The sequence below is a fragment of the Pseudonaja textilis genome, chromosome 12 (genome assembly GCF_049901715.1).
Source record: "Pseudonaja textilis isolate UNSWEBS1 chromosome 12, rPseTex1.2, whole genome shotgun sequence".
Taxonomy (NCBI): Eukaryota; Metazoa; Chordata; class Lepidosauria; order Squamata; family Elapidae; genus Pseudonaja; species Pseudonaja textilis.
This window is the reverse complement of record NC_142001.1, coordinates 9082035-9109849: the sequence shown is the minus strand read 5'-3', so window position 1 is coordinate 9109849 and position 27815 is coordinate 9082035. Positions and strand designations below refer to the sequence as shown.

Sequence of the window (27815 nt, the reverse complement as noted above, 5' to 3'; positions counted from 1 at the left end):
ATGTTAGGCACACACGTAGGGCTTATTTTTGGGATAGGTCTTATTTTCAGAGAAACGGTATATCAAGAAACAACAAACCAACATTTGTCTACATTTTAATACCCACGTTTACAAATGTCTTTGTAGTTTCTGCTTGCTATTTGGCATGACACAAACGTTTCTTTTTTAAAAAATGTTCCCACTACCATTTATTTTGGTCCATATCTATGGAGATTCTCAATCATCCAGGTCATGTTTGTTCCAAAGGTGCTTTCTTGGTTTTTAGCTTGAAAGCGTTTTACTTCTGCATTGTTTAACAAACTTGTTTTGTGTTACAAATCACATTCCACTTATGCGTTCTTGCATTTGTGTTTGAAAAAGTTGAATGGATTTATCTCTTTTGCCAAGCTTTTCATGTTGAGATGGTACAAAGCAGCTATGCAAACCGCATCACTTCACTCCTGATGGAAGAGTAATTTTTGGCGTGCTTTGTACAGCCTACACATTTCCATTGCATTTGAAAGTTCTTGTTCTGCTTCTCACCTAGGTGAGTTATATCCACACAAAAAAGGCACTTGAGCAAACATTTTTGAATTATAGGCATATGCTAGGCCTAAGGAACCAAGAAGGACATGCAGAGTTACTTCTGAATAGTATTTTATTGTTGTTCACCCGTAGACAGAATCTTGCCAGACTAAAGCAACTATCAGCATAATTATAGATATCCCCTATTAACTGATAAGGAAGTTATCTTTGTCCTCTTTCTGCCTACCAGACATTCCCAGGCCCACTTTCCCATTGTTTATCGGAAAGAGCACCTCCCTCCTGCAACTACAGACTACATTCTGATGCATCATAACATTTACCTGGGCTGGCTTCCCTTGAAGGAGAAAGATCTACAGATTTACAGATTTTACAGATCAACAGAGTTGGAAGAGACCTTGTGGGTCATCTAGTCCAACCCCACCCCCCCAGTAGGAGATCCTATACCATTTCTGACAAATGGCTGTCTGGTCTCTTCTTGAAAGCTTCCAGTGATGAATCCCACACAACTTCCGAAGGCAACTTCTGTTCCATGAGTTGATTGTTCTCACTGTTAGAAAATCCCTCCTTATTTCCAGATTGAATCTCTCCTTGTTCAGTTTCCATCCATTATTCCTTGTCTGGCTTTCAGGTGCCTTGGAAAATAGCTTGATCCACTACTGTCTGTGGCAGCCCCTCAAATATTGGAAGACCGCTATCCTGTCTCCCCTGGTCCTTCTCTTCCCTAGACCAGCCATGCCCAGTTCCTGCAACCATTAATTGTATGTTTTAGCCTCCAGTCCCCTAATCATCTTGGTTGCTCTTCTCCGCACTCTTTCTAGAGTTTCAACATCTTTTTTATAGCGTAGTGATCAAAACTGGACGCAGATGATGAAAGACATAATGTGCTTCAACAAGAGACCTGTTTAGTTGCAAAGAGGCACAATGAACATAGAAGGAGGAATGTCTTAAGATAATTAACATTCAGCATCAAGAAAGTTGAAATCTAACCCACTATATTATGTCAAGAAAAGTAAATCCTTTGAATAGCACAATGCTCGTTGGGGATGTTCATTGTATAGAGTGTGCCAAAAAGATCATGGCAGGCTGGGGAATTCTGGGAGTTGAATGCCACACACCTTCAAATTGCCACAGTTGAGAAACAATTCTCTAAAGCATGCTTCCTGTTTACAATCACTTAAGCAAAATGTAATTATTGATCTAGCACATGCAGGTTCTTGGATAACCCTACACTGGAAATGTACTCTGCTTCCAATCCCTCCAAGATCAGCCATTTCTCCTAGACAACAATTGGGTTTAAGTTGACTGCAAAGCAATTTTCACACATACTGAACTTTCTTTGTGGAAAACAAAGTTTCTTCAACTACCTTGAACATGAAGGGGAGAGAAAGGAAGGGAAGGGATCAATTAGAATGAATGAAAAGAAAATTATACAACTGTGTGCTACTTCTCCTTAGAAATCACTGGTTGGTCAGTTTCTCCTTCCACATGGTGGTCCATTGCAGCTGACCACCCATGTGAAATAAAACCAGTTGACTTTGAGCGACTCAAGTTCAGTAACGATACTTTTCTGGAAGGTTTGACTGTAGAAAGAAGAAAAGAGAAGCATCCAGTAAGAAAGTTGTGCTAGTATTAGTGAAAAAACATGAGTAAAAAAAAAAAAAGTAAAGCAGGATTTCAGCACCTCTGTCCAGTAAAAAGCATTGCCTGGGTTTCTGTCTCCCCACCCCAACAAGCAATTCTTGGGCCATTAAAAAAAAGAAGAAGAAGCAAAGACAGCATTGATGACCATTGGATATATTCCCCATTCTTTAAAAGTCAAGTGAGAATGACAATGAGGTATACCAACTTACCAGTGAGGGACCTGTGCATCTTGAATTTGGGATCTGTTTCCTCAGTTGATGAGTCCTCTTCCTACAATGAAGAAATGATTCAGTGGCATCGTTAAAGGTAAAGGTTCTCCTCGTGCACCTGTGCTAGCTGTTCCTGGCTCTAGGGGGCGGTGCTGATCTCCGTTACAAAGCCAAAGAGCCAGCACTGTCCGAAGACGTCTCCGTGGTCATGTGGCCAGCATGACTAAATGGCAAAGGTGCACAGAACGCTGTGACTTTCCCACCAAAGTGGTCCCTATTTTTCTACTGGCATTTTTTACATGCTCTCGAACTGCTAGGTTGGCAGAAGCTGGGACAAGTAACAGGAGCTCATTCCGTTACGCAGTGCTAGGGATTCGAACCGCCGAACTGCCGACCTTTCTGATCGACAAGCTCAGCATCATAGCCCCTGAGCCATCCTGTCCCCCTAGCGGAATCATTAATCACTTAGAAATCATTGCAGCCTAGAGAACTAGAACTGGCTATTGGGAAGTGGGGCATTTTGGAGATTTGTAGCTCATCTAATAGAGTGCATGCATCAGATTCAAAGCCTGGAAGGTTTCTGACTGAGTAATAACTTCATCAATTAAGTTCAAGGATCACCATATGTTCTTAAAATCCAGTCTGATAGATCTTTACTATTGGAGTAGGAAAGCCTCTGCAGCCCGAAAAATAGGCCCGTTTCCGGAAATACCGGAAGTGGTGAAACGGACCTATTTTTCAGGCTGCAGAGGCTGCAGAGGCTGCAGAGGCTTTCATTAAGCCTCTGGGAGGCTGAAAAAGGCCTAAAACAAGCCAAAAATCAACTGGGAGGTGTAGTTCAGGTAAGGGGGTGAGGGAGGGATTGCCCGCACATGCGCAGGGGGTGGGGGGCACATTGCCTTCTGGGTGCTGGTACATGAGTGTGCAAGCACGCACACAATTTTTGGCACAGGAGCCCAAAAGGGTTAACCACCACTGGCCTAAAACCTATATGTGATCGAGTCAGTGTCAACCTATAATGACCATGTAGATAGATCTTCTCCAGGATCTTCTCCCCAACTTGGCCTTTAGGGTTTTGAGTACTTCACCGATCAACACTGTAATCCAATCCATCCACCATGCAGCTTATAATCCTCTTTTTCTCTTTCCTTCCATTCCTTCTTTTCACTGACTTCTTGAAGGAGCTGGGTCTTTGCATACTGACCCTAACGTAATTTCAGCTGGGTTATTTTGTGCCTCAACTTAGGCTGGGGCAGGGGATAACTGTGTTTATACTGCAGGTGTGTTTGTTTTAATAATACAAACAAAATCCAATCTACCTTGGTTATAACCAGGGGTGGGATTCAAATTGTTTAACAACCAGTTCTGTGGGCATGGCTTAGTTGGTGGGTGTGGCTTGGTGGTCAAGTGACTGGATGGACGTGGCTTGGTGGTCATGCTATTGGCTGGGCATAGCCAACTCAATATCACTCACATTGAGGCACACATCTTCTCGCCTGGCCTCTCATGACTGTGGGAATGCTGCAACAGCCGTAAGTGTGAAAAATGGTCATAAGTCACTTTTTTCAGTGCTGTTGTCACTCTGAATGGTCACTCCACACAAGCAGAGTACTAGCAAAGGAGGGGAAAAAAACTCCAGAGAAGTTCCTGAGACAGGAAGTCTAGTCCTGCCAAGAGTGTAATAAGGGTTAACGGAGAGGCAGTTTCTCTCAGCAACACCAGAATGTTTCCTTCCTGCTTTCGTTACAGGATTAGGCCAGTAATTTCTTCTAACAACCGGTTCTCCGAACTGCTTAGAATGTTAACAACTGGTTCTAGTGAATAGGTGCAAACTGGTAGAATCCCACCCCTGATTATAACCGCCCAATCTAGTCTGGAAAGCAGAATATCTGACAATTGTACAGAGAACAGAAACTTGGCCCGTTTATGAGAAGGTAATGTTTGGCTTTGGACCAAGTTGTTAAAAGACAGGCTTGTTAGGTAGATAGGCTCATGCAAATGAATACTTTGTCCTTCGTCAAGAACTCCTGTTAAGAACTCCTGTTAGCAGGCTGAATGCTTTAAGATGCCTGTAGCATTTCCAAAACTGAAAGCTGTTGTCTGATGGACCTTCAGTCTGGCAACTAGACTCCTCGCGATCCAGGCCACCAATTAACTTTGGATTACCTCCCAGCCCAGTTTTCCGTGTTGCTTTGTTCCTTTTTTCCTCCTTGTAACAAAAGAACCTGTGTTCTTTCCCTTGGTTTGATTCTGTATCGCTTCAAAGTGGACAACAGGTTTCGCCATTGTAAAGAAGTTGAATGGCTCCTGAGAAGGGCAGCCAAAGGCAGCAAACACGCACACACAGACTGAGGTAAATTGTTCCTAAGCAGCAGATGCCTCCAGGTAATAACATTTCATAGCCTTTGATGGTGAAAAGGTCAACAAGGACATTGAAAGGGGTGTTTTGTTATGTTTCCCTTGGTTTTGAGAACACGCCAAGTGTGACATTTATGTTGCAATGTGCTTTCTTCACTTGAACTGCTCTTTGTCCACTGACACTGGTTTGGAAAAGAAATTGAGTTTACCTGAGTTTTTTTGGCCTCAGAACCAAAACCAAATTCTGAAAGAAGAGTACCACTTTCTTAAACGTGTATGGATGTGGGCAGGTGTGCTTTTAAGTCTGTGTTTGTTGTGGTTAGCCGGCAGCAGGTGTGGATGGCTGAGGAGGACTCAGATGAGGGGCCAGGACCATTAGGGAGTGGACTGCTACCTTCAGAGATTGTGGGGGCTGGCAGCAGCAATGAGGAGGTTCCTGAGGAGCCTGTGCCAAATGTGTGTGAGCACAGGATTGCTCACAGGAAAGAGCATCTGCAACAGCACAGCCGAGTCAGGAGTAAGGCTACAAGGTAATAGCTTTCTCCCTTTCTCAGTGTTGCTGATCCTTTCAAAATTAGAGGGCTCCAACCATGAAAACCTGTGCTTAATCAGATAAAACAGAAAAGACTTCCATATACTTTTCCCTCCCTTACATCCTTGTCAAAAGAGAAAAGAACAAGGCATGAACCAGAAGCTCACAAGTAACACGACAAGCTGACTCCAGCTCCACTTCTGTCCTTACCACAAAGACAGAAGTTTTACCCCCAAGTAATTTATCTTTGTAATGGATTTTTACAGAATTGGCGTAGACTCACTGAGCATATGATACAATAAAAGAGGCAGATGAATTCTTTTGTCATCTAGATTTCCTGGCGGGCAAAGTGGGAACATTTTAAATTCGGGGTCATCTTCCCTTTGAGTAAATGTGTAATATTTACTCAAAATCTGCCGACCACTTCAGAAAAGTGTTCTTGTCCTGCAAAAGGAGATCCCATTTCCCTACCACCTTTTTCCAAAGTGTTTTATAAATTGCTGGGAATTGATTTGTGGCTGATTTTATTGTTGCTAGATAGTGGAATATGGTAGTAATGTTTTTCCCCCGCATTATATCTCTCTACACACACATACACACACACTGCAGTTGGCTAAATTACCCAGTTTTCTGATTTAAAAAAAAACCCAAAGCCTGGACAGAAATCTGTTGGCATTGATTTGAAGTCAAGAGATTGTGAATTGCTAGAGAAAGGATTGCTCATTGAAAGGTAGGATATTTTTAGCGCCAAATAAGTGTTGGAAATCACATTCTACCTATGAAAATTGAATCAACATTCCCTTTTGCATAACTTATAGGTTATTCTACCCCTGACTTTGAAGAAGCAGGATAGAAGTATCGATTGCTTTTCAATTTTGATATTGGAGAAGACTTCTGACAATACCATAGACAGCGAATCTTTCTTTTCTTTCCTTTCCTTTCCTTTCTTTTTCCTCCCTCCCAAGGAAAGGAAAGGAAAGGAAAGGAAAGGAAAGGAAAGGAAAGGAAAGGAAAGGAAAGGAAAAAAGGAGGAAAGGAAAGGAAGTAAGGAGGAGAGGAAAGGAGGAAAGGAAGAAAGGAGGAGAGGAAAGGAAAGGAAAGGAAAGGAAAGGAAAGGAAAGGAAAGGAAAGGAGAAAAGGAAAGGAAGAAAGGAAAGGAAAGGAGGAAAGGAAGAAAGGAGGAAAGGAAAGGAAGAGGAAAGGAAAGGAGGAAAGGAAAGGAGAGGAAAGGAGAGGAAAGGAAAGGAAAGGAAAGGAAAGGAAAGGAAAGGAAAGGAAAGGAAAGGAAAGGAAAGGAAAGGAAAGGAACCAATGGATCATCAAACAAATCAACTCAGATTTCTCACTTGAGGCACACATGACCATGTTCAAATTATCATATTTTGGACACATTGCGTAAAGACCCAGATCTCTGGAAAAGGCTCTAATCCTGGAAAAAAGTGGAAGGAAAGAGAAGAGGATGAGCAGCAAGGATAAGACTACGACAGGAGGAATAATTTGGAGACAGATCATCATAGACGAAATCTATCTATGTGATTATTAAGAATTGACGATGACTTCACGACACACCATCAACCAGTCTGTCCCACAGCTGGTAATGCATGGGGGTAGGGGAGGATTGGGGCATTGTGCAAAATGGGTGGACAAATCCCTGTTTGGAAGTTTTCTACTGGGAAGCTTGAAAAAAAGAAACTTTCTAACAATCTCTCCAATCTGATCAGCGGTAGGATCACAACTTTAAAAAAAAGAAAGAAACAGCAACTAAAAATGGGAGAGAATCTCAAGTGATCATAAAAGTTTATGTTGTTAGATTATTTCATTATAAATTGCATATTTACTTCCCCTTTTAGATTTGGATACACTTTTCACCCCAAAATGCTGTGCGCTGTTGTAACCCTTAATTTACACAAACAGCTTAACAAGGGTTCAGTAGATGGATATTAAGAGAGAAGTGTCCCCAAAGTGCTTTTTCAAGAGGCAACAGAACTTTCTTTGTTTTTCCTTGAAGACGTGTCACTTCTCATCCAAGAAGCTTCTTCAGTTTCTTCTTCTTCCCAAGTTTCCTCATCCAAGAAGTTAGAACTGAAGAAGCTTCTTGGATGAGAAGTGACACGTCATCAAGGAAAAACAAAGAAACTTCCGTTGCCTCTTGAAAAAGCACCTTTGGGACAACTATGACTTGGACGACCGAGAATCTCCATAGAAAAGTCCTTCAAATATAACAAGAGCTCTGATCATATTTCATGTTCCTAGCAATGGCCTCATTTGTGGTTTTTCTTCCCAGGGAAAGCCTGGGAGCTCATCAGACATCGGGACACCTGGCCAATCCATGTATGTTTGATTAAACTTGCATTAACTCTAAATTAGCTCTGTCGTCACTGAGATTATCTGGCGTGCCAAAGATGAACTGAACTGATCAAATTTCCATCGAATAAGTCACATTAGGAAAAAAACCACTTGTCTTTTCTTTCTTCCTTATCACAAAAAAGCAAAACTCCAAGTTTTTCTATTTTTTGCTCAAAACTGAGAAAAATGATGACCAGATTTGATCAGGTTATGGTATTATTTTTTAATGGCCCATAGTTGAATCCTTGCCTGTTGCAAAGCTAGTAATTAGATTTCTTTTACTCAGATGGCATTGAAAAATAAAAGTTAATAAAAGATCCTTGCAGCTTGAGCAAAGGGCATCCCTGAGCAGAGAAAATACTTCCTCATCGTTTAGGACCGTGGAGGGATTACCCAAGCGCTAATTTTATTGTTGAGTTATCATTTAATATTTACTGTTTTCAGCCGATGATTTCTGTCTCTCTTCCCACCTTAAGTGCCCTATGCCCTTCCCATCCAGAAGGTTAACTGATAAATTCACATTTAACATGTCTTTCCAATTTTTCAAATTATGTTTCTCTCTGCCTCTCATTCCTCCCTCCCTCCCGGCTTCTTTTTCTCTTGTAAATGTAATTATATTGGCTCCATCTTGTGGCCAAATAAAAGATAGACTTTGAAATGAAACAGCCTGGAACTGCCTTGCTCAGCTTAAATCTCTTCCATACTACCAAGTCATAAAGGTAAAGTAAAGCACATACGTGCTAGTTTTCCCGGCTCTAGGGGGCGGTGTGCTCATCTCCATTACAAAGCCAAAGCTGTCCAAAGGACGTCTCCGTGGTCATGTGGCCAGCAGGACTAATCGCTGAAAGCTCATGGAACGCTGTTACCTTCCCACCAAAGGGGTCCCTATTTTTCTACTTGCATTTTTAACATGCTTTTGAACTGCTAGGTTGGCTCACTCCATTACGTGGCGCTAAGGGTTTGAACCGCTGAACTGCAAACCTTTCTGATCAAAAGCTCAACGTCTTAGCCACTGAGCCACCGCATCCCTTTAAACATTGTTAAAACTGGTTAAAAGGCTCCCAAGGCACCAGATAGCCCCATGTTCCTTAGGGCTGCTTGGTCAAGGCTGTAGGCCCATGTTTTAACCCTTTCTGGAAGGCAAGGAAAATGGTGGGTCCATCTCATTTCAGGGCGATTGATATTCCACAGGGTAGGACAATGGCAGAGAAGGCACTCTTCCAGCTTTTTCGGCTCAGCTGAAGAACATAAATGCACCACTCAGGTGACCCTGATGACACAGACAGACCTCCAAGTGGTCTCAACGACTCTGCAAAAACCATGCAAATGACCAGCTATCTGCAAAGAATATAAATCCTTCCATTCCCCATCATCCAGTCAGAGCTGAAGAAGCTTCTTGGATGAGAAGTGAAACGTCTTCAAAGAAAAACAATAAAGTCCAGTTGCCTCTTGAAAAAGCACCTTTGGGACAACCATGGCCTGGAGGACTGAGAATCTCCATAGATATCTCTTTCTAGATCCCACCAGTTTGGAATTCTTTAACAGATGTGGCCTGCAATAATATACTTTCCCTGCCTGATCGGGTGGGATGGGCTGATGTAAGTTGATGGAGATGTGGCAAGTAGGGTAGCCACAAATCACTGGGGAGATTATCATACTAGAAAAGCAGAACATTTGCGCACCCTCTTTAGCTAGCATATCATAAATATGTGCAAGAGGAGCATACTCTGCCCAAGAGAATATCACTAAAGTTGTCTTCTCTGTTGAAACAGGCTCTAAAGCAAATTCTGATAATGTGTGAAAACTGAGAGTTAGGAAGCTTGGAAAGTTTATCCCACAGTAAATGCTGAGTTACCTGACCATAATCTGAATCTACCTCCACAATCTAACAGGTATAGAAAGTCAGCAGCCAAACTCCTAGAAGAATGAAATATTTTGGGAAATATTAAAAAGGCAGAACATGATATTTCCCTAATGAAGAAATGGAGAAACGTGCTCTTGGAAACAGAAAGCAGCTCCCAGGTCTTTCTTAATAGCTCCCAGCAGATATTTTGTGCCTATTAAGAAAGATTGGGCCAGCCTATTCAGAAACTACACACACACCCCGGTTTCCCTGCCCCAAGCAGAAACTGAGGAGGTCAGGTTTTAGAAATGCAGACTTGGTAATCTGTTCAGAAAGACCAGGTCAAGACAGAAACTCAGATAAGCAACAAACAAAAATTTGACAAAATTAGCTCAAACACCTAGGATTTCCATTTCCTCTTTTGCCTAAAGAGCCAGCTATGACCTCTACATAACCCTTACATGACCCTATAGGAATCTGACAACAGCCAACAGAATATTGAAGGACATGTTCTTGCACAGGAACAGGAAGCTCAGATACAAAACCCAAAGAAGGTATAAAACCCCACCACTCTCAATTCCATTTTTGTCAGCTGCCCAGAACCACAAATCATTAAACCCTCTTTCCAATCAGCCTCCATGTTCCCAGTGTCTTTCTCCCAGCTAGGAACTGAACCAGAGGGATATTTCTTCCCACAAAGCCATTGTACCTCCTTGCTGAGATAATCCGAGGCACTTCTCTCCAGGCAGTTTTGCAAACTTTTGTGCCTGAGGATGACGATTTCTTTGACTTGCTCCACTGGTTCTTCTTCCCAAGGAAGTGTGTATCGATTATAGGCAGACACCTGGTCATGGCAATGTAAACAAACCAACATCAATAATCTTCCTTCCTTCCTTCCTTCCTTCATTCATTCTTTCCTCTCCCTCTCTCTCTCTCTCTCTTTTCTCTCCCTTTCTTTCTCTTTTCTTTCTTTCTTTCCTTGTTTCTTTCTTTCTGTCTGTCTGTCTGTCTGTCTGTCTGTCTGTCTGTCTGTCTTGGTCATTTAGTCTTCCTGGTGTGCAAAGTGGGAACATTTTGAATTCAGGGTCATCTTCCTTTTGAGTAGATGTGTAATATTTACTCCAAATCTGCCTACCATTTTGGAAAAATGTCCTTCTCCTGCAAAAGGAGATACTATTTTCCTACCACCCTTTTCCAAAGTGTTTTATACTTTTTAAATTGCTGGGAATTGATTTGGGGCTGATTTTATTGTTGCGAGATGGCAGAAAATGGTAGCAATGTTTTGCCCCCCTCCCCATTATATATCTCTACACATACACACACACACACACACACACACACACTGTGCAGTCAGCTAGATTACCCAGTTTTCTGATTTTTTAAAAACACAGTAGGGATAGAGTCCTGTTGGCATTGATTTGAAGTCGAGGAGAATGTGAATTGCTAGAGAAAGGATTGCCCATTGAAAGGTAAGATACTCTTAGTGCTCCCTTAGACAAATTGTTAATAAATAAGTATCAGAATATCATGTTCTACCTTTGAAAATTGCTTAACATTCATTTTTGCATTACGCATGAGTTATTCTACCTCTGGACTTTGAAAAAGCAGGATAGAAGTATTGAATGCTTTTCAATTTTGATACCGGGGAAGATTTCTGAGAATACCATGGACAGCGAATCTCTTTCTTTCTTTTTCTTCCTTCCTTCCTTCCTTCCTTCCTTTCTTCTGTCCAATGGAACTAACTCATCTACTGACTGTAAGTTGTCTGCAAAGAACTTTGTGGATATTAGGGCTGCTTTCCTCTAATTCAATGGTTCCCCAATCCTGAGATCCAATAAATACAAGCAGTCCAGGTGGGTATTGCACGTAGTTTGTAATTTGAGGATTTTAATTCAGAATAATAGAGAATGGCTAGATTTTTAAAAGATTTTAACATTGTCATTTGGAATGCTGTAAAGTTTGAGAACAAGAATGTCAGCATTTCCATATTTTAGGCAGCAACACCAACATTCTTCGGGGCCTTGTGAGAGTTCAGCTGTTTAAAATAATCCAGAAAAACTTTGTGTTTAATTGAGGGGCCTTACAAAGGCCCTGTAAGACATTCTCACTGCTGTGGTGCTTATAGAGGTAAGGTAGCAATTGTTGGAACTGGAATTCCCATTGCTAATTAACACCATTGTAAAGTGCAACTTCACTTGGCCACATTGCTTTCCAATGGCAGCTGTAGCAGTGAAGGTGACTCTAGCAATCATATGACTTCAGTGAAGAGGGATCTGAGCTTGGCTGTTTCTTCCAGACATTTCATTACCCAACTAGGTGATATCATCAGTGCTGGAACAGGGAGAAGTTTTTGGGGGGATAAGATGACAACTTGGTTGTTTCTTGCAGATGTTCCATTACCCAACTGGGTAACATCATCAGTGCTGATAGAGGGAAAGGTAGGGGAAGGAGGAGGAGGAGGAGGAAGAGGAGGAGGAGGAGGAGGAGGAGGGGGAGGGGGAGGAGGAGGAGGAGGAGGAGGAGAGAACTGTGGGGTCCTTGATGCTCTATGAGCTTGGTTGTTTTTTGCAGATGTTTCATTACCCAACTGGGTAACATCATCAGTGCTGATAGAGGGAAAGGTAGGGGAAGGAAGAGGAGGAGGAGGAGGAGGAGGAGGAGGAGGAGGAGGAGGAGGAGGAGGAGGAGGAGGAGGAGGAGGAGGAGGAGGAGAACTGTGGGTTCCTTGATGCTCTCTGAGCTTGGTTGTTTGTTGCAGATGTTTCATTACCCAACTAGGTAACATCATCAGTGCTAGAAGGGACAGGGGTTTGTAGAGAAGAGGAGGAGGAGGAAGAAGAGGAAGAGGAGGAGGAAGAGGAGGAAGACAACTGTGGGGTCCTTGATGCTCTATGAGCTTGGTTGTTTCTTGCAGATGTTTCATTAGCCAACTAGGTAACATCATCAGTGCTGATAGAGGGAAAGGTAGGGGAAAGAGGAAGAGGAGGAGGAGGAGGAGGAGGAGGAGGAGGAGGTGGAGGAGGAGGAGGAGGAGGAGGAGGAGGAGGAGGAGGAGGACGACGACAACTGTGGGGTCCTTGATGCTCTCTGAGCTTGGTTGCTTCTTGCAGATGTTTCATCACCCAACCAGGTAACATCATCAGTGCTAGGAAGAAGTGAGGTTTCTAGCACAAACAATATTATCTAGTTGGGTAATGAAAACAACCAAGCTCAGAAAACACCAAGGACCCCACAGCACCAAGTCTCCAGCTTAGATGAAAATCCTTCAGAGCTTTCATTGGTTTTTTTCCCCTCCCTTCCTGGAAAATATTCCCCTTGGAGAAAGATCTCACCATCCTCCTTGCTTTGTACAAGTTCTTCTCCAATATCTTCTGGATGTCATTCACTTCGTCTTGACTGAGACTCTCGGTGTCATCCCTTATGGTGATAGGATTGTCCTTTTTGCTAGAAAGGGTGGGGGGAATCCGCCATTACAGAAAAGGGTTAACATTCATTTATAAGTCAATGGACCGGCAGGTTTTGAATTCCAAGGGTATCAAAGCTTGACACTCTACTGTATCTAATCAAAACAGATGGAATGAGCAATTGCAGTTTAAGGTGCTGGATTAGACTTTAAAGAATGCCAGCTCAAGTCAACCTTCAATCACCCAAAATTCTTTGGGTGGCTTTGGGTCAGTTAGACCAACTTATACATAAGAATAGAATAAACAGAGTTGGAAGGGACCTTGGAGATCTTCTAGTCCAACCCCCTGCTTAGGCAAGAAACCCTACACTACTTTAGACAAATAGTTATCCAACATCTTTTTTAAAACTTCCAGTGTTGGAGCATTCACAACTTCTGGAGGCAAATTGTTCCACTGATTAATTGTTCTACCTGTCAAAAAATTCCTCTTTAGTTCTAGGTTGCTTCTCTCCTTGGTTAGTTTCCATCTGTTGCTTCTTGTCCTGCCTTCTGGTGCTTTGGAGAATAGCTTGACTCCCTCTTCTTTGTGGCAGCCCCTTAGATACTGGAACACTACTATCATGTCTCCCCTAGTCCTTCTTTTCATCAAACTAGACATATCCAGTTCCAGCAACCGTTCTTCATATGTTTTAGCCTCCAGCCCCCTAATCCTCTTTGTTGCTCTTCTCTGCACTCTTTCCAGAGTGTCAACATCTTTTTTACATCGTGGCAACCAAAACTGGATGCAGTATTCCAAGTGTGGCCTTACCAAGGCATTATAAAGTGGTATTAACACTTCACATGATCTTGATTCTATCCCTCTGAATATCTCAAGACCCAAGAATGGAGAGACCCAAATAAATCTCTGTGTGTGGGGCGGTGTGGGGGGATGTGAGTGTGTATGTAGCAAAAAGGAAAAGGCAATTTCACTGTGTCTACTGAGGAAAGGAAAGACTCACAGCAATGCTTTATGAGATGGCCTCCATGAGAGCTGGCCTGCTTCAGCTAACTCAATGGCACGCTTCCTCTCCAATTTCTCGTGCAGGAGGACAATGCTGGATTTGGGTTGCTTATATTCCCGGAGCAAATATTTCTGCAAGTGTTTGCTGTTGAAATATTCTAATCTGTCCAGAAAGAAAAACGGGAAAGAAAACCAAAGTCAGAAACAGACAGAAAAGGAAAGACTTTAACATCACCCATTTAAGAAGAGCAACACGCTTGGTGTACTCAAACTACTTTAGGAAAACTTGGGGGAAAACATGTGACTTGCTTGCCATTTGAGTGGCTGTGATCAGGACAAGGAAATTGTTGGACCAGAGAAAAGCTTTTGTTTAACTTAATTCATAAAGAATCATTAACATGGTCACTTTCGTACATTCAGTAATATTGTATTGCAATAAAAATCTCAAATTTGGCAGCCATTTATGAAAAGTCCAAAACCAAGGAGGTTTGACTGTACATCTCTGCCTTGGTATGAAATACAAGTTGGGCTGATGAAGGAAAGCCAATTTCAACTGTAGCCCTTCTATCACCCAGCTCCCACCCTTAGATTGGCTCAGAAATACCCCCAAGGAAAACTTTCAAGCCTCATGAAAATAGAACAAACTGGCTAAAGGATGAGATTTGTGGCTGCTAAAATACTTTGGGGGATCCAGAAGCAGAGAACGTTCTATGCACAGAGGTTAAATAGAAGACTCTTTCTCATTAGTTAGCCCTCTGATGTCATGGTTATTTATCCCATTAGTCCCTTTCTTTATCCATTCTTTGACAGGAGTGTTGTATGTTACACAGATCATTTTATACATTAAATAGTGTCTCTCTGAGTTCCCAGTTTAGTCCTGCTTGGTTGAGGGAGGGAGGGAATGCAGAGTGAAGGTGGGAGAAAGGGAAAGAGAAAGAGGGGGGGAAAGGAAGAAAAGGGGAAAAGGGAGAGAAAGAACGGAGAGTGAACGTGGGAGAAAGAGAAAGAAAGGAAGGGGGAGGGGGGAGGGAAAGAAGGAAGGAAGGAAGGAAGGAAGGAAGGAAGGAAGGAAGGAAGGAAGGAAGGAAGGAAGGAAGGAAGGAAAAACCCAGTGATATTTTGGAAGAGAGGGATCAGAGAGTGAAGATGGGAGAAAGGGGAAGAGGAAGACAGGAAGGCAGGAAAGAAGGAAACAGCTCTCTTTATTATTGTAAAATAATAATCTGCTTTGTAACACAAGGATGGATAAAGCTAAGTCATCCCTCAAGAGAACTTTATACAGTCAGGAAATCAAATGTACAAGCTCCTCCCCCCCCCCTTTATACACGCAGAGACTTGTATGTTTTAACAAATCCTTACTTGTCTTTCCAATAATACTGTCCCCAGTGTCCTGATATATCTTCAATACCAGCCAACAAATGATCCAGGAACTGAACACAGAGAGAGAGAAAAGGAGGATTTTGATTTACATGTTTGTATTGTTGTTGAGGCATAAAGGATGAACTCCAGGCATCTGAAGCCTCAAGACGACAACAGAAACACGTTGGGTGGCAGAAGGCTTCACACGGCTCCTTGCGCATCTCAGTCGGTGTGTGGGAGTGAGTAAGCCACAGGAAAAATTCTCCCATATCTCTCATGCTCACTTGGATGAAAGAGAATTTCCTCTTGAAATTTGTATCAAAGAGCAGGATTTTGTGGAAACTCTGAGGAGTGAAGTCTTTTGACAAGCCATTGATACTCATATAATTTCTGACATACAAGAAACATTCAACAATAGACACCCTCAAAACATGAGGACAAACATCTAGGTCTACCGTGTCATTCTCTTTCTGAGCTGCTTCAGATTTAGAAATAACATTTTGAATAATCCTAGACAATCATCCCATGTCCAGCTGTGAACTTACCCGGATATGAATTTGTTCTCCCATGGTGGGGCCACTTTCTTGTTTTCGAGTGACATGGAGCCAGTCAACAAGAGGACGAATGGTCATCCCCTGCAACGTAAGAGAAAAAACAGAAGGACGAATGCATAGATACAATTCAAACATTAGTTCAATCATCATATAAATCACAAGGCTGGACATTATGGAAAGATACAAGTTATATACCAGTCCAAACCCTTCACCCAACCAGGAGACCCCACATCATTTCTGACAGATGGCAGTCTAGTCTTTTCTTAAAAGCTTCCAGGGATGAAACTCCCACAACTTCTGAAGGCAACTCCTGTTCCATTGGTTGATTGTTCTCACTGTCAAAAAGTTTCTCCTTATTTCCAGGTTGAGTCTCTCCTTGTTCAGTTTCCATCCCTAATTCCTTGTCTGGCCTTCAGGTACTTAGGAAAATAGCTTGACACCCTTCTTCCTCTCTGTGGCAGCCCCTCAAATATTGGAAGACTTGCTATCATGTCTCACCCAATTCTTCTCTTCACTAGACTAGCCATGCCCAGTTCCTGCAACCATTCATCATATGTTTCAGCCTCCAGTACCCTAATCATCTTGGTTGCTCTTCTCTGCACTCTTTCTAAAGTCTCAACATCTTTTTTTACACCGTGGCAACCAAAACTGGATGCAGTACTCTAGGCATGGTCTTACTTTATAATTTAATTTGCTTTATAGAGTGGTATTATAGAGTGTCTGTAACATCTCTTTTAGTTTGCCCTTTAATTATTAGGTATCACTAAATCTCTATTGAGATTCTCAGTCATCCAGATCACAACCAGGACCTGAATGACTGAGAATCACCATAGATATTTAGTTATTAGGGTTTTGTCATAACAGTGACAAACTCTTGATATTACTGAACTTCCGTATATCCAACAGCCATACATGAATGATGCTGGTTAGAAGTCATATCTGGAGATCCATCATTGTTGCTGACTCCTCCAGAGCAGCTTTCCCTCCCCTTTAGCATCTTCCAAGTATGTTCAGTCTGCATAATTTGAAGCAATGATCAGTCTGACTGGGAAATTCCAGAAGTGGGTTTATCCATCTGGAGAGAACCCAATTAACATTGGGTAAGGATGTTCAAACTAGATACTAGCATAGAAAACTAGAGAAGAGCTCAAGGATAATAAACATATGGGGAACAAATTATCCAACATGGAGTGCTGAAGTCCTACCGGACTTCTATTCCAGGTGCAAAATGTCTTCTCCAGATGTGTTTGACCTTTTAGCAAGCTTTAGAGACCCAACTTTTTGTGTCACAAATTAAACCTACCACAAGGTGGCAGTAGATGTCACAAAAATCCTCTCAATAAATTCTCAGCCCCTATTTTCCTAAGAATCTTTTTTTAAAAAGTCATGAAATGCTTCCCATATTTTTATATTACTTGAGGCCGATCACAGAGAAAACCACAAACCTTCTGTTTAAGGCAATTTTAGTGCTCACACTGCATTGGCCAGAATATAAAGGTAATCTTTAAAAAATGGGAAAACATGCTGAATGCTTGCCTTCCCAGCAAGTGACATATCAGTTGGCTGTTACCATTGGATCTGTTGGGAGAACATTAGCTCATTATGTCCAGGGGTGGGATTCTACAGTTGCGCACTGTATTTTGCTAGAACTGGTTGTTAACATTCTAAGCAGTTCAGAGAACCGGCTGTTAGAAGAAATTACTGGCCTAATCCTGTAAGGAAGGCAGGAAGGAAACATTCTGGTGTTGCTTACAGAAACTGCCTCTCCATTAACCCTTATTACATTCTTGGCAGGACTAGATTTCCTGTCTCAGGAACGTCTCTGGAGTTTCTTTTCCCCTCCTTTGCTGGTACTTTGCTTGTGTGGAGTGACCATTCAAACTTACAATGACAAAGTTACTGCAGGCTACTTCTGCTGACTGCCGGCTACCTGCAATTTGGCATCTCACCAGGCTCAAGATTGACTCAGCCTTCCATCCTTCTGAGGTGGGTAAAATGAGATTGTTGGGGGCAATAAGCTGGCTCTGTAACCACTTGAGAGAGGGCTGTGAAAGCACTGTGAAGCGGCATATAACTCTTAAGTGCTATTTCTATTGCCATATTTACAAACAGCCAAAGTAGAGAAGTGGTTGGAATACAGTAGTACTACTGCAGGCTACTTCTGCTGACTACTGGCTGACTGCAATTTGGCAGTTCGAATCTCACCAGACTCAAAGTTGACTCAGCCTTCCATCCCTACAAGGTCAGTAAAATAAGAACCCAGATTGCTGGGGGCAAGAGGCTGACTCTGTAAAAGTGCTTAGAGAGGGCTGTAAAGCACTGTGAAGTGGTATATAAGTCTAAGTGCTATTGCTATTGCTTGTGACTATGTAAAGATTCTAGGTTGATTCCACTTTTAATTCTGCCTCCAGGTTCTGCCACTCCTTCCCTTACAGTAGGCCAGTTTCTACAGAAAGTCCTTGGGTGAAGCCTCCCTCCACTGGTATTTTCAGAGGACACTATTGCAGTCCCCGTTGCTTCAAGAAATAATATACAGCATAAATATAATGCTGAGGGTCAAAACTTTGCACGGCAGCTACCTAGCTTCCCATTTAGCTGTACGTGATGCAATTATCGTTTGTATACACATACATGCAAATCCAAAACATGGCTAGCAAAACCCCTCCTTCCATCTGAACCCTGAAGGTCAGTATTTCCCAACCTTGGCCCTCTAACAACCAGTGAACTTCAGCTTCCAGAATTCCCCAGTCAACTGGGGAATTCTGGGAGTTGAAGTCCACACCTCTTCAAATGGCCAACGTTGAGAAACAGTGCTATAGATCAATATATTCCCATTACATTTTATATAAAAAGATTGCACATATTGCTGAATCTGTGACTTGCAGCCTATGAGGCAATTCGCTAATGGAAAGAAATTACCCAAGAATTACCCTATTCCAGTAATCATGGTTCGCTATTTCACTTCCCCAAATTTCATATTTTCACATTTCACAATTATTATGTTTTTTTATTTAAATTGGGGTGACTATTGTGAAGCAATATGAAGGTTTTAACAAGGGGGAACATCAGTCATCCCCCTGCGAATGCTGTCCAGTCTTAATTTGCAATTCTATCTCTTTTCCTATGTTGCTTCTCTCTTAATGGCTGGCTAGGAATGGTGGGGGTTTTACTCAAACATTTTGCAAGTTGCATGTTGACCCAACTTTCTTTGTTTAAAAAAAACCATTTCACTGGCTACTGATTGTGCATACATACTTCATTAACCTCTCTGAGAAATGATATATCATAACCTGTATGAGAAGAGCAGATGGAGCTGGGGGCGGAGTTAAGCATGTCATCAGCTTAGAGTCATTATGTTGCCACAAATGGTCTAAGTCAAAGCCCTCATAAATTCCATTGAGCAATAAATTGAGCAATAAATCTTGAGCTGCAGCTTAATGTCTACTCATGATCTTTTGCACCTGGCATAGTCTTCTACAATACGGTACTTTCCCCATATCTGGAGACTTAAGCTATCTCAGAATTTCCAAGGAATATGGCTGCTGGCCCATTTATATCAGAACTGTAATCTCAGGCTATTGGTAAAAAATAAACATAAGAGCTAATATTTCTCTGTGTGTGTGTGTGTGTGTGTGTGTGTGTGTGTGTGTGCGGGCGCACCAATGGGTAAGAGAATCCTGCTCATCAGACCCAAAATTTGCTTGAGTACCTGTACAAAGACAGTAAAGAGGATAACGACTGTGGTTGCTGCAATGAAGAGCTTCTTCCTCTGGAAATCAGGGAGCAATACCACCAGGGAGAAACAGATGGCCCCTCGAAGGCCGCCATATGCAATAATGAACTGGTCCTTGCGTGTAACAGCATTGATGTGTAACCTGTTGATGAGGAATGTCAGGACCAGGACACCTAAAAGAGATGAAGGAAGGCAATCGGTTTTAAAAAAGGGTAGAAAAACCAAGGATTGCCTGCTAAGACCATCATACTCCTGTAAGAGTTGCCACAAACTCGGTTTGCATTAAGGTGTAAAACCTTAATGGATCCCAAGACAATTAGAACTGCAAGATTTAAAACCAGAAATATTTCTGTTGGGTATTATACCAGAAAAATATAATAAAGGGACTATGTATTTAAGAAGGAAAACCAAGGAAAAATAAAGGACCGTGTGTGTGTGTGTGTATGTATGTATGTATGTATGTATGTATGTATGTATGTATGTATTTACTGATACCTGCATTTTAACTTCTTACCTATTTTCCCAGGTCTATCCCTTTCTTGCTAAAACCACAATCTCTCAATTGCTCCATAGTCCTTCCTTGCCAGCAAAGAGCCTCGGTGGCGCAGGGTTTAGAGGGCAGTACTGCAGACTACTTCTGCTGACTGCTGGCTGCCTGCAATTTGGCAGATTGAATCCTACCAGGCTCAAGGTTGACTCAGCCTTCCATCCTTCCGAGGTGGGTCAAATGAGGAGCCAGATTGTTGGGGGCAAGAGGCTGACTCTGGACACTGCTTAGAGAGGGCTGCAAAGCACTATAAAGCAGTGTATAAGTCTAAGTGCTATTGCTATTGGACACACACATACACCACCTCCCAAAGCTGTACTTGGAGCTCTACTCAATGTTGCTGCCAATTTGTAACTTCAAACACCACTGGGAGGGGGGGGGAGGATTAAACCCACGAGGAGTACCATATTACATTGAATTGAAACTTGATGTTAATTCAATTTAATCGTAGACCAAATCAGTTCTTCTTCCTGGCACCGCTGCGTTGCCTCTCCACACCCTCTTGGCATGCTACCTCAATGCAAATCTCTCTCTCTCTCTCTCTCTCTCTCTCTCTCTCTCTCTCTCTCTCTCTCTCTCTCCCTCTCTCTCTCTCTCTCTCTCTCTCTCTCTCCCTCTCTCTCTCTCTCTCTCTCTCTCCCACCCCCAGGAAATGTTGCCCATCCTCGAAGCAGGTTATTTTCCCTCCTCCTTACCCAGTGCTCTCCAAAAGAGACAGAAAATGAGGGTGAAGCAAATGTAGGACCAGTTCCACTCGTGATTGTCGCCAACAGTGGAGACGCCAAGGAAGATGAAGATGAGGGTGTCACTCACACTGCTCCACATCTTCATGAAGTATTTAATCGTTGTGTGGGACTTGAGGGAGATGTTGGCTTCCACATAACGCTTCATGCCCAAGGCACAAGATATGATTCTAAGGAGGGAGAGAAAAGCAATTTAGTATAGTCCTTTTCCAGTTGACTGGGGCATAACCATCTTATCAGAACAGGATGGGCAAATGAAAAGTTGAACCAAATAAAACTGCTCAACTTCCAAAGGTAGTTGCTCCTCAGCTTGCAATAATGTAAAAAGACAAAACAGGGATTGGAGGCAACTTGGGTGTTTGAACTTTTTGTGACTGGGAAATGTTGGGCCATGGGACAGGCATCCCCCCCAAAAAATTTCAACATATAAGTGTACAAAATCTGACAAGATCCCAGCAATCTCCGTTATTTCATAGGATTCTCAATGCAAGGAAGAATCTATCACTTCTACTCTAGGAACTTTCTTCTGATATTCAATTGTTGATAGAGACTGAGTGGAGCAAGTGGCCAGTTTTAAGTTTCTGGGTGTTACCATAAAAGAGGACCTGACCTGGGGTGCTCACATTTCATCACTGGTCAAAAGGGTCCAGCAGAGACTTCTCAGAAAACAACAACTGAATGAAAAACTGCTCGTGACCTTCTACCGCTGCACCGTGGAGAGTATCTTAACTTACTGCACCTCTGTATGGTCTGCCAATTGCACAGTGGCAGATAGGACAGCACTCCAGAGGGTTAATGTCATTGCCCAGAAGATCATGGGTTGCCCTCTCCCCTCTTTGGAAGAGCTTTATAGCTCCCGCTGCCTTAAGAAAGTTCAAACCATTCTCAAAGATCCACCTCATCCTGGGCACCCCTCCTTTTTTTTTAACTATTACCATCTGGCAGACAGTACAGGATAATAAAATCAAGGACAAATAGGGCTTGAAAATAGGTCCTTTTTCAGGAGGCAACTGGGCTTTCTTGTTTTTTCTTTGAAGATGTATGGACTCCAACACCCAGAATTCCCCAGCCAAAAGAACTTAAAGCATACTGTCTGAGGAATTCTGGGAGTTTAAGTCCGTACATTTTAAAGTTGTCAAAACTGAGAAACATTGCCGTAGAATAATAAAGAACATGACTTGGCCACCTTCTTCTGGCATTATCACAAGTCTTCAGTCTAGACTGCCATTTATTCTCCTTTTTTCAGTGAAATGTTTTATATTTAATTATTCACAGATGCTATTTGGCAAGTACGGTCACCAGGGGCTGTTTGGAAGACCAGCGAAAGGAATGCAGTGGATATTCTAAAGCAGCCTGAGAAGGAAAAATCAACAACTCTCTTGTAAGGGGAAGAAAATTTGGGAAGGAATGAAGACCAACTCATGAGAATATCCCTAGAATTTAAGGGAGTGGGTAAGTTCAAAATATAACTGAAGAGCTGGAAACTGAAAGTAAGTTCTCACGGGTCTGAGTTCTGTGTTTCTAGTTTTAAAAATTTGATGAGGACTGCATTTTATCTACAGGAATTATTATCACTTCCTAAAAGAGTTTTTGGCTCTTTTTTCCCCCAAAAGTGTTGATGCTCAGACTTTAATGGCTACCATGATGGTGCTGAAATTTTCAAATTAAGTGTCAGCTTTGGAAGCCATATTAGTACCAGACGCTTCTATACTGAGCCTGGGAAAATGGGAGGGGGGAATTTCTTGGCGTGTATGTGGTTAGACATAATAGCATTCTATTCATAATAGCATTCTTCTTCTAAGTCAAGGTCATGTTATTTCTGCACCTGGGTGAGGGGACATCTCAAGATGGGATGGACGGTGATTGGGGCATGTGATGCAATGATGGGTGCAGGGGGTCGATTTGTAATATTTTACATATTGAAGGGAAACCCAGAACTTTCAGATTAGGGATTTCCCAAACGTGCCAGTTTACTATTCAAATAAAAAAGAATCTTGGAGAGAATGTCTGTCTCGGAGTTATTTGTTGGAGTGGAGGTTTTCTGGAATGCTGACACTAAGATTCATTCTGGTCAATACTGAATTTTGGAAGCGACCAAGCTTCCATTTTACTTACGCCACAATACCAGACAGATGGAACATTTCTGCAGTGAGATAGGATAAGTAGCTGTAGAGGAAGACGAAAAGAGGTTCTATCACCAAGATATTTTTGGTAAAGCGAGTGGTGAAGGCTGCAGTCACAGCGTAGAGAAGGCCTACCAAAAGCCCACCGACGCCAACCACAAAAAACTTCCCGATACCCACAAACACATCTACAGTTCTGATGGTTGGCATTTCACAGAAGGAGCGGAACAGTCTGTACAGCACCTAAAATGAAAACAGAAATTATGCTGTTTTACCTAAGAAAACTAAAAGGCCAGAATACATCTTTCAGATTTCTCCAAAATTGTCTTCCTTGAAGAAATAAATTCCTCTTTTTCTACTTTATTATCAAAAGCCTTTTTGAGATTTTTATTTTTCTAGGCCATTTTTTTGCATACAGTCTATTGTTGCAAAATAGTGGAAGTACGTTTGCCATTATTTTTATTAAGTATTTCTAAATCTTTATGGAGTCCCACACTTTCCAATCAGAGAAAGTCCCATGAAAGGAATCCTGGGATCTAATGCAAGTATGAGAAGCCAAAGAAATAATAGACCACTGGAGAAATTATAGCCTCATTTAAATCTCTCTATCGCATACATATACATTCCATAGTACAATTGGATCTAAAATACTTGCAGCAAACTGCACAAACAGCTCTTGAGAAATTTGCACAACCCATGAAACAATTTTAAAAACAATTATTTTCCCTTCAGCTGAATGACCACAGGGCTGAAATATTGTTCCTGATAGGTATTTTCAGGGCTGGCTGTACCAACCACCATAAAGAGGAAGTCGCCTTAGGTGGCATCTGCTGTCATTAGGACATCCTCAGATTTAGAAGATACCCTAGCTGTGATGACATAAAGAGGGAATTTCCAAATGTGGAGTGCATCCAGGGTGCAAAAAAAACAACAACACAAAAGTTCTCTATCAGATCCATTGGGAAAACAATATCTGGGCTTGGACAACATGCATTGACTTTTATTCAAGAAGATCACTTTCAGAAGATCCATGCCTGAACAGATGTGAAGGAGAAGAAGAGATAGGTCAAATAAACATCCACTTCTAAATAAATATCCACTTCTTTTCATGTAAAGGAGGATTTCTGAACCTGGGCACCTTCTAGACATGTGGATTTCAACTCCAAGAAGTTTCCCCAGCCAGCAAGTAAAGGGCTGATTTAAGGAAAAGGTTATCATATTGTTCTGACCTAGGCTTCACAAAATCACTAAACAGACTCATCCTCCCAACAAAACCCCCTTTTTATTAGGCTTATGTGAATCCGTCTCATTCACATCCAGCAAAGTCCCAGCAAACAGTCTTTCAAGAGTGATTGACAACCACAGGCCTTTATCACGCTTTGAGAGCTGCCAGACCAACAGCCAACACTGTACCAGAAAATACTTGGTAAGGAGTCATGAAGAAATCTTCACCCTAATTAAACAAACTAAATTGTTTCCTGCAAACCCCACTCCCCACTCTTTATTCATTATGGGAGGGGCCATTCACTGTCCACCTGAGCCTTTACTGGCAAGTCCACTCTTGTTCCTTAACTGTTCCCTTCTCCTGGCAGCTCTGCGCATGCACACATCGGGAACAAGCTCCAGCTGTTCTTCTGCCCCACTGATCCCTGACTCCAAAGGCAGCTGATAACTCTCAGATGGCTCTGGCCCCATTTCTGCCTCTGATGCAGAGCACTCCTCAGAGCCTTCCCCAGACTCCAGGACTGGCCCATGTACCTCCCCAACCTCCTCACTCTCCGAGTCTGCCGCCAGCTCTGCTGGCCATTGTTGGGCCACAACACATATAATGAAACCTTTGAAATAAGTACTTCGATATGCCTTGAACACTAATCGTTCAATACTTACAACAGACACAGCATCGTTGAGGAGAGATTCCCCAAATACCAAAATATGAAGCTTTTCATTGACATGGATCTCCTCAAAGACTGAGAGAACAGCAACTGGGTCAACAGCAGCAATCAAGCTACTGAATAAGAGGTTATGAAGCAAAGAGATATCCCCCAGCTGGAAAACATCTGCTTGACATATCACATAGAGAGAAAATCCAATGCCAAAGACATTCCAGATTGTTCCCACCACAGCATACAAGAGGATGGTACCAATGTTCTCAAAAAACGGGCGACTTGGCATGAAATAGCCTGCATCCAGGACAATGGGGGGCAGGAGATAGAAGAAGAAGATATCACTGTCCATAACAGGAGGTGACTTGTCATTCAAGGCGAAGATAATGCCTCCCATGATAAGGCCAACCACGATCAATAGGCAGCTTTCAGGGACAACTGATGGTAGCTTTTCAAACAGATGGAAACCTGACAAAGATAAGAGGATATTATTGAGAGAATCCAAGACTCGGATGTAATTTAGCAACTGTAGAGTGAGTGGAAAACTAGGGAGTCCTAAATTCAATTTTTCCTTGAGTTATGTGTGAATTCATTCAGAGGACCTGGTTGGAGAAAGCTGGTTTAAAAAACACAGCGGTCATTCCAAAGCATTTGGGGCTCTTTTCTAAGAAAAGCCAAATTCGTTAGGTCAGTCTTAAAAATGACATGGATGGCTGAGAAGCTCTACAGACTTTCAGTCTTAAAATTTTTGAAATTGGTTGAGAAACAATTTGGAAGCGTAGAAATCAAGGTTGCACAATTCTGTGCAATTCTAGATTTCCCTCATCTTACGCAAATCAGCTTAACAGGATTACTTAGAAAAGGTTTTTAATGCAACAGACTGTTTTTGTTTCTAGACAGCTTTTGAGAATCCACTGTCACAAACAATACTAAGTTGTTGTTTTTAATGTAATACACAACCAATGAATGGAAAACAATATTGATCTTACATCACCTGCATCATATTAGTACAGAATCTTGATGGATTTGCAGCAATTGTAGAACAACATAATATATCTCTGCAAACCGTTGTACATAAATAATGCAATACAACTCAAAGACTTCTTGCAAAGATATATACTTGTATACTTTCCTACATAGGTGCGTAAACTTTTGTTATGTATGGTGATTTTTGTGTACATTGACTGCAGAAGCTTACTACGTGATAATATTTTTCCTGGAACATACAACTTGATACTCCGGAAGAAGGCAGCATCAGTGAAAATTTCTCACAAATGTTACATGAACTGTAAATTTCAGTCTCACAAATTTCACAAACTGTACACCAGCTCTTTAAGATTCACCAATATTTTTCTTTCAGTCTTAAAAAATAATTGTATAAGCTTATTAATCCACATAATGGAATAACACCTAAATAAATACAGATGGGTCCTTGACATATAGCCACAATTGAACTCAAATCTCCATTGCTAAGCGAGGCAGATGTTAAATGAGTTTTGTACCATTTTAAGATCTTTTTGTCATCGTTGTTACTGTCCTGTCCTGTAGTTGGGCTGTCCCCAAATCTCTGTTTAGAAATCATTCTTTGAGTTTCAGGAACATACCTATTTTGGCCAAGGAAGCCAACAAGATCCACAACGTGATCTCAAAGGGAACCTGGACATGCTGGTAATCGAAGAAGCCTGCAGCATCTTTGGATTCGTTTGTCCAGTTTGTCTCCCAGTTCACTTCACCCAGAGGCTCCAGCACTGTAATGTTCTGGAAGCTGGCAGTTCTTGGCATTGAGAAGAAGACGAAAGATCCTAGAAGGCAGAATCTGGAAGCAACCACCTCACTTAAGATGAATCCCATCTCCTTCCCCCTGCTGTTGTTCCATCTGTCTAGGGAAAATCAACGCTGGCATCTTCTCACCCAGCACAGATGTTCCTGCTTGCATATTTCCCTGTAGGCTGTTCAAGTTGAATGTACCCTCTGCTGTCCTCTAAATTACATAAATGGAGTTGCAGTTCTGGACAGGGTGAAACAGTGAGTTCCCTCGAGGCTAGAAACACGCAATTCCCAATTAAAAGATTTACACTACTCAGCCTATGGTTAATTGAACTAGGGTTACTAATGGAACTTGTCAGAACATCAACCAGGATTGGAAGAACATCAATGTCCTAAAACATGGGCAAGGTTCATGAGTCCATAAATAAACCCGCTCCATTTTGGCTTTTAGCCATATTTGGGTAAACTGGTTGTCTGAAGTCTCTTCAAGTTTTGCTTCTTTCTGAAGTATTTCTGGAGATGTTCAGTTATAGAGAGCATTACTTGTGGTCTCCAATGTGTAACGTCCTGGGGATGGGGCAGAAATACATCTCAAGAGTGAATCTCCTTAAAATCCTATCTCAATTCCTCCAACCATGTTCCAATCATTTCACTGTCACATCTGCTGGTCAGATTCAAAGAGTCCCAGCTCTAGCTGATGTGTTAATATTCACTTCTAGAAATTATTTTTCCCCACCCAAAAGAGAGGAAGGACTCAAATTCTAACCATGCCATCACATCTGTATGGCCAGAATATTGTATTATAGAATTCCTTCCTTCCTTCCTTCCTTCCTTCCTTCCTTCCTTCCTTCCTTCCTTCCTTCCTTCCTTCCTTCCTTCCTTCCTTCCTTCCTATCTTCTTTCTATCTCTCATTTCCTTCCTTCCTTCCTTCCTTCCTTCCTTCCTTCCTTCCTTCCTTCCTTCCTTCCTTCCTTCCTTCCTTCCTTTGCCTGGAGACTAAAACATATGAAGAACAGCTGCAGGATTTGAGCTTAGCTAGTCTAGAGAAAAGAAGGACAGGAGGGGGCTGATAGCAGTATTTTGCTATTTGAGGGGCTGTCACAAAGAGGAAGAGGTCAACTTATTTTCCAAAGCATAAGAGAACAGGACAAGAAACAATGGATGGAAACTAATCAAGGAAAGAAGCAACCTGGAATTAAGGAGAAACTTCCAAACTGTGGGAACAGTCAACCAACGGAATAGCTTGCC

At 42.0% G+C, this 27815-nt stretch overlaps 1 protein-coding gene across 1 annotated transcript; it reads right to left on the bottom strand.

The window, feature by feature from the left end:
- Positions 1–619: 619 nt before the first annotated feature.
- On the bottom strand, positions 620–26776 carry LOC113437979 (sodium/hydrogen exchanger 2-like). The gene is made up of 12 exons (XM_087940960.1): positions 26404–26776; positions 24804–25267; positions 22909–23159; positions 20746–20963; positions 19480–19676; positions 15762–15851; positions 15217–15287; positions 13856–14020; positions 12787–12898; positions 10164–10298; positions 2376–2436; positions 620–2105 (listed from the first exon to the last, which is right to left on the bottom strand). Exons 1-12 carry the CDS (start codon positions 26648–26650, stop codon positions 1966–1968), a joined length of 2151 nt encoding a protein of 716 aa, XP_087797086.1. The 5' UTR covers positions 26651–26776; the 3' UTR covers positions 620–1965.
- Between the last annotated feature and the right edge of the window lie 1039 nt (positions 26777–27815).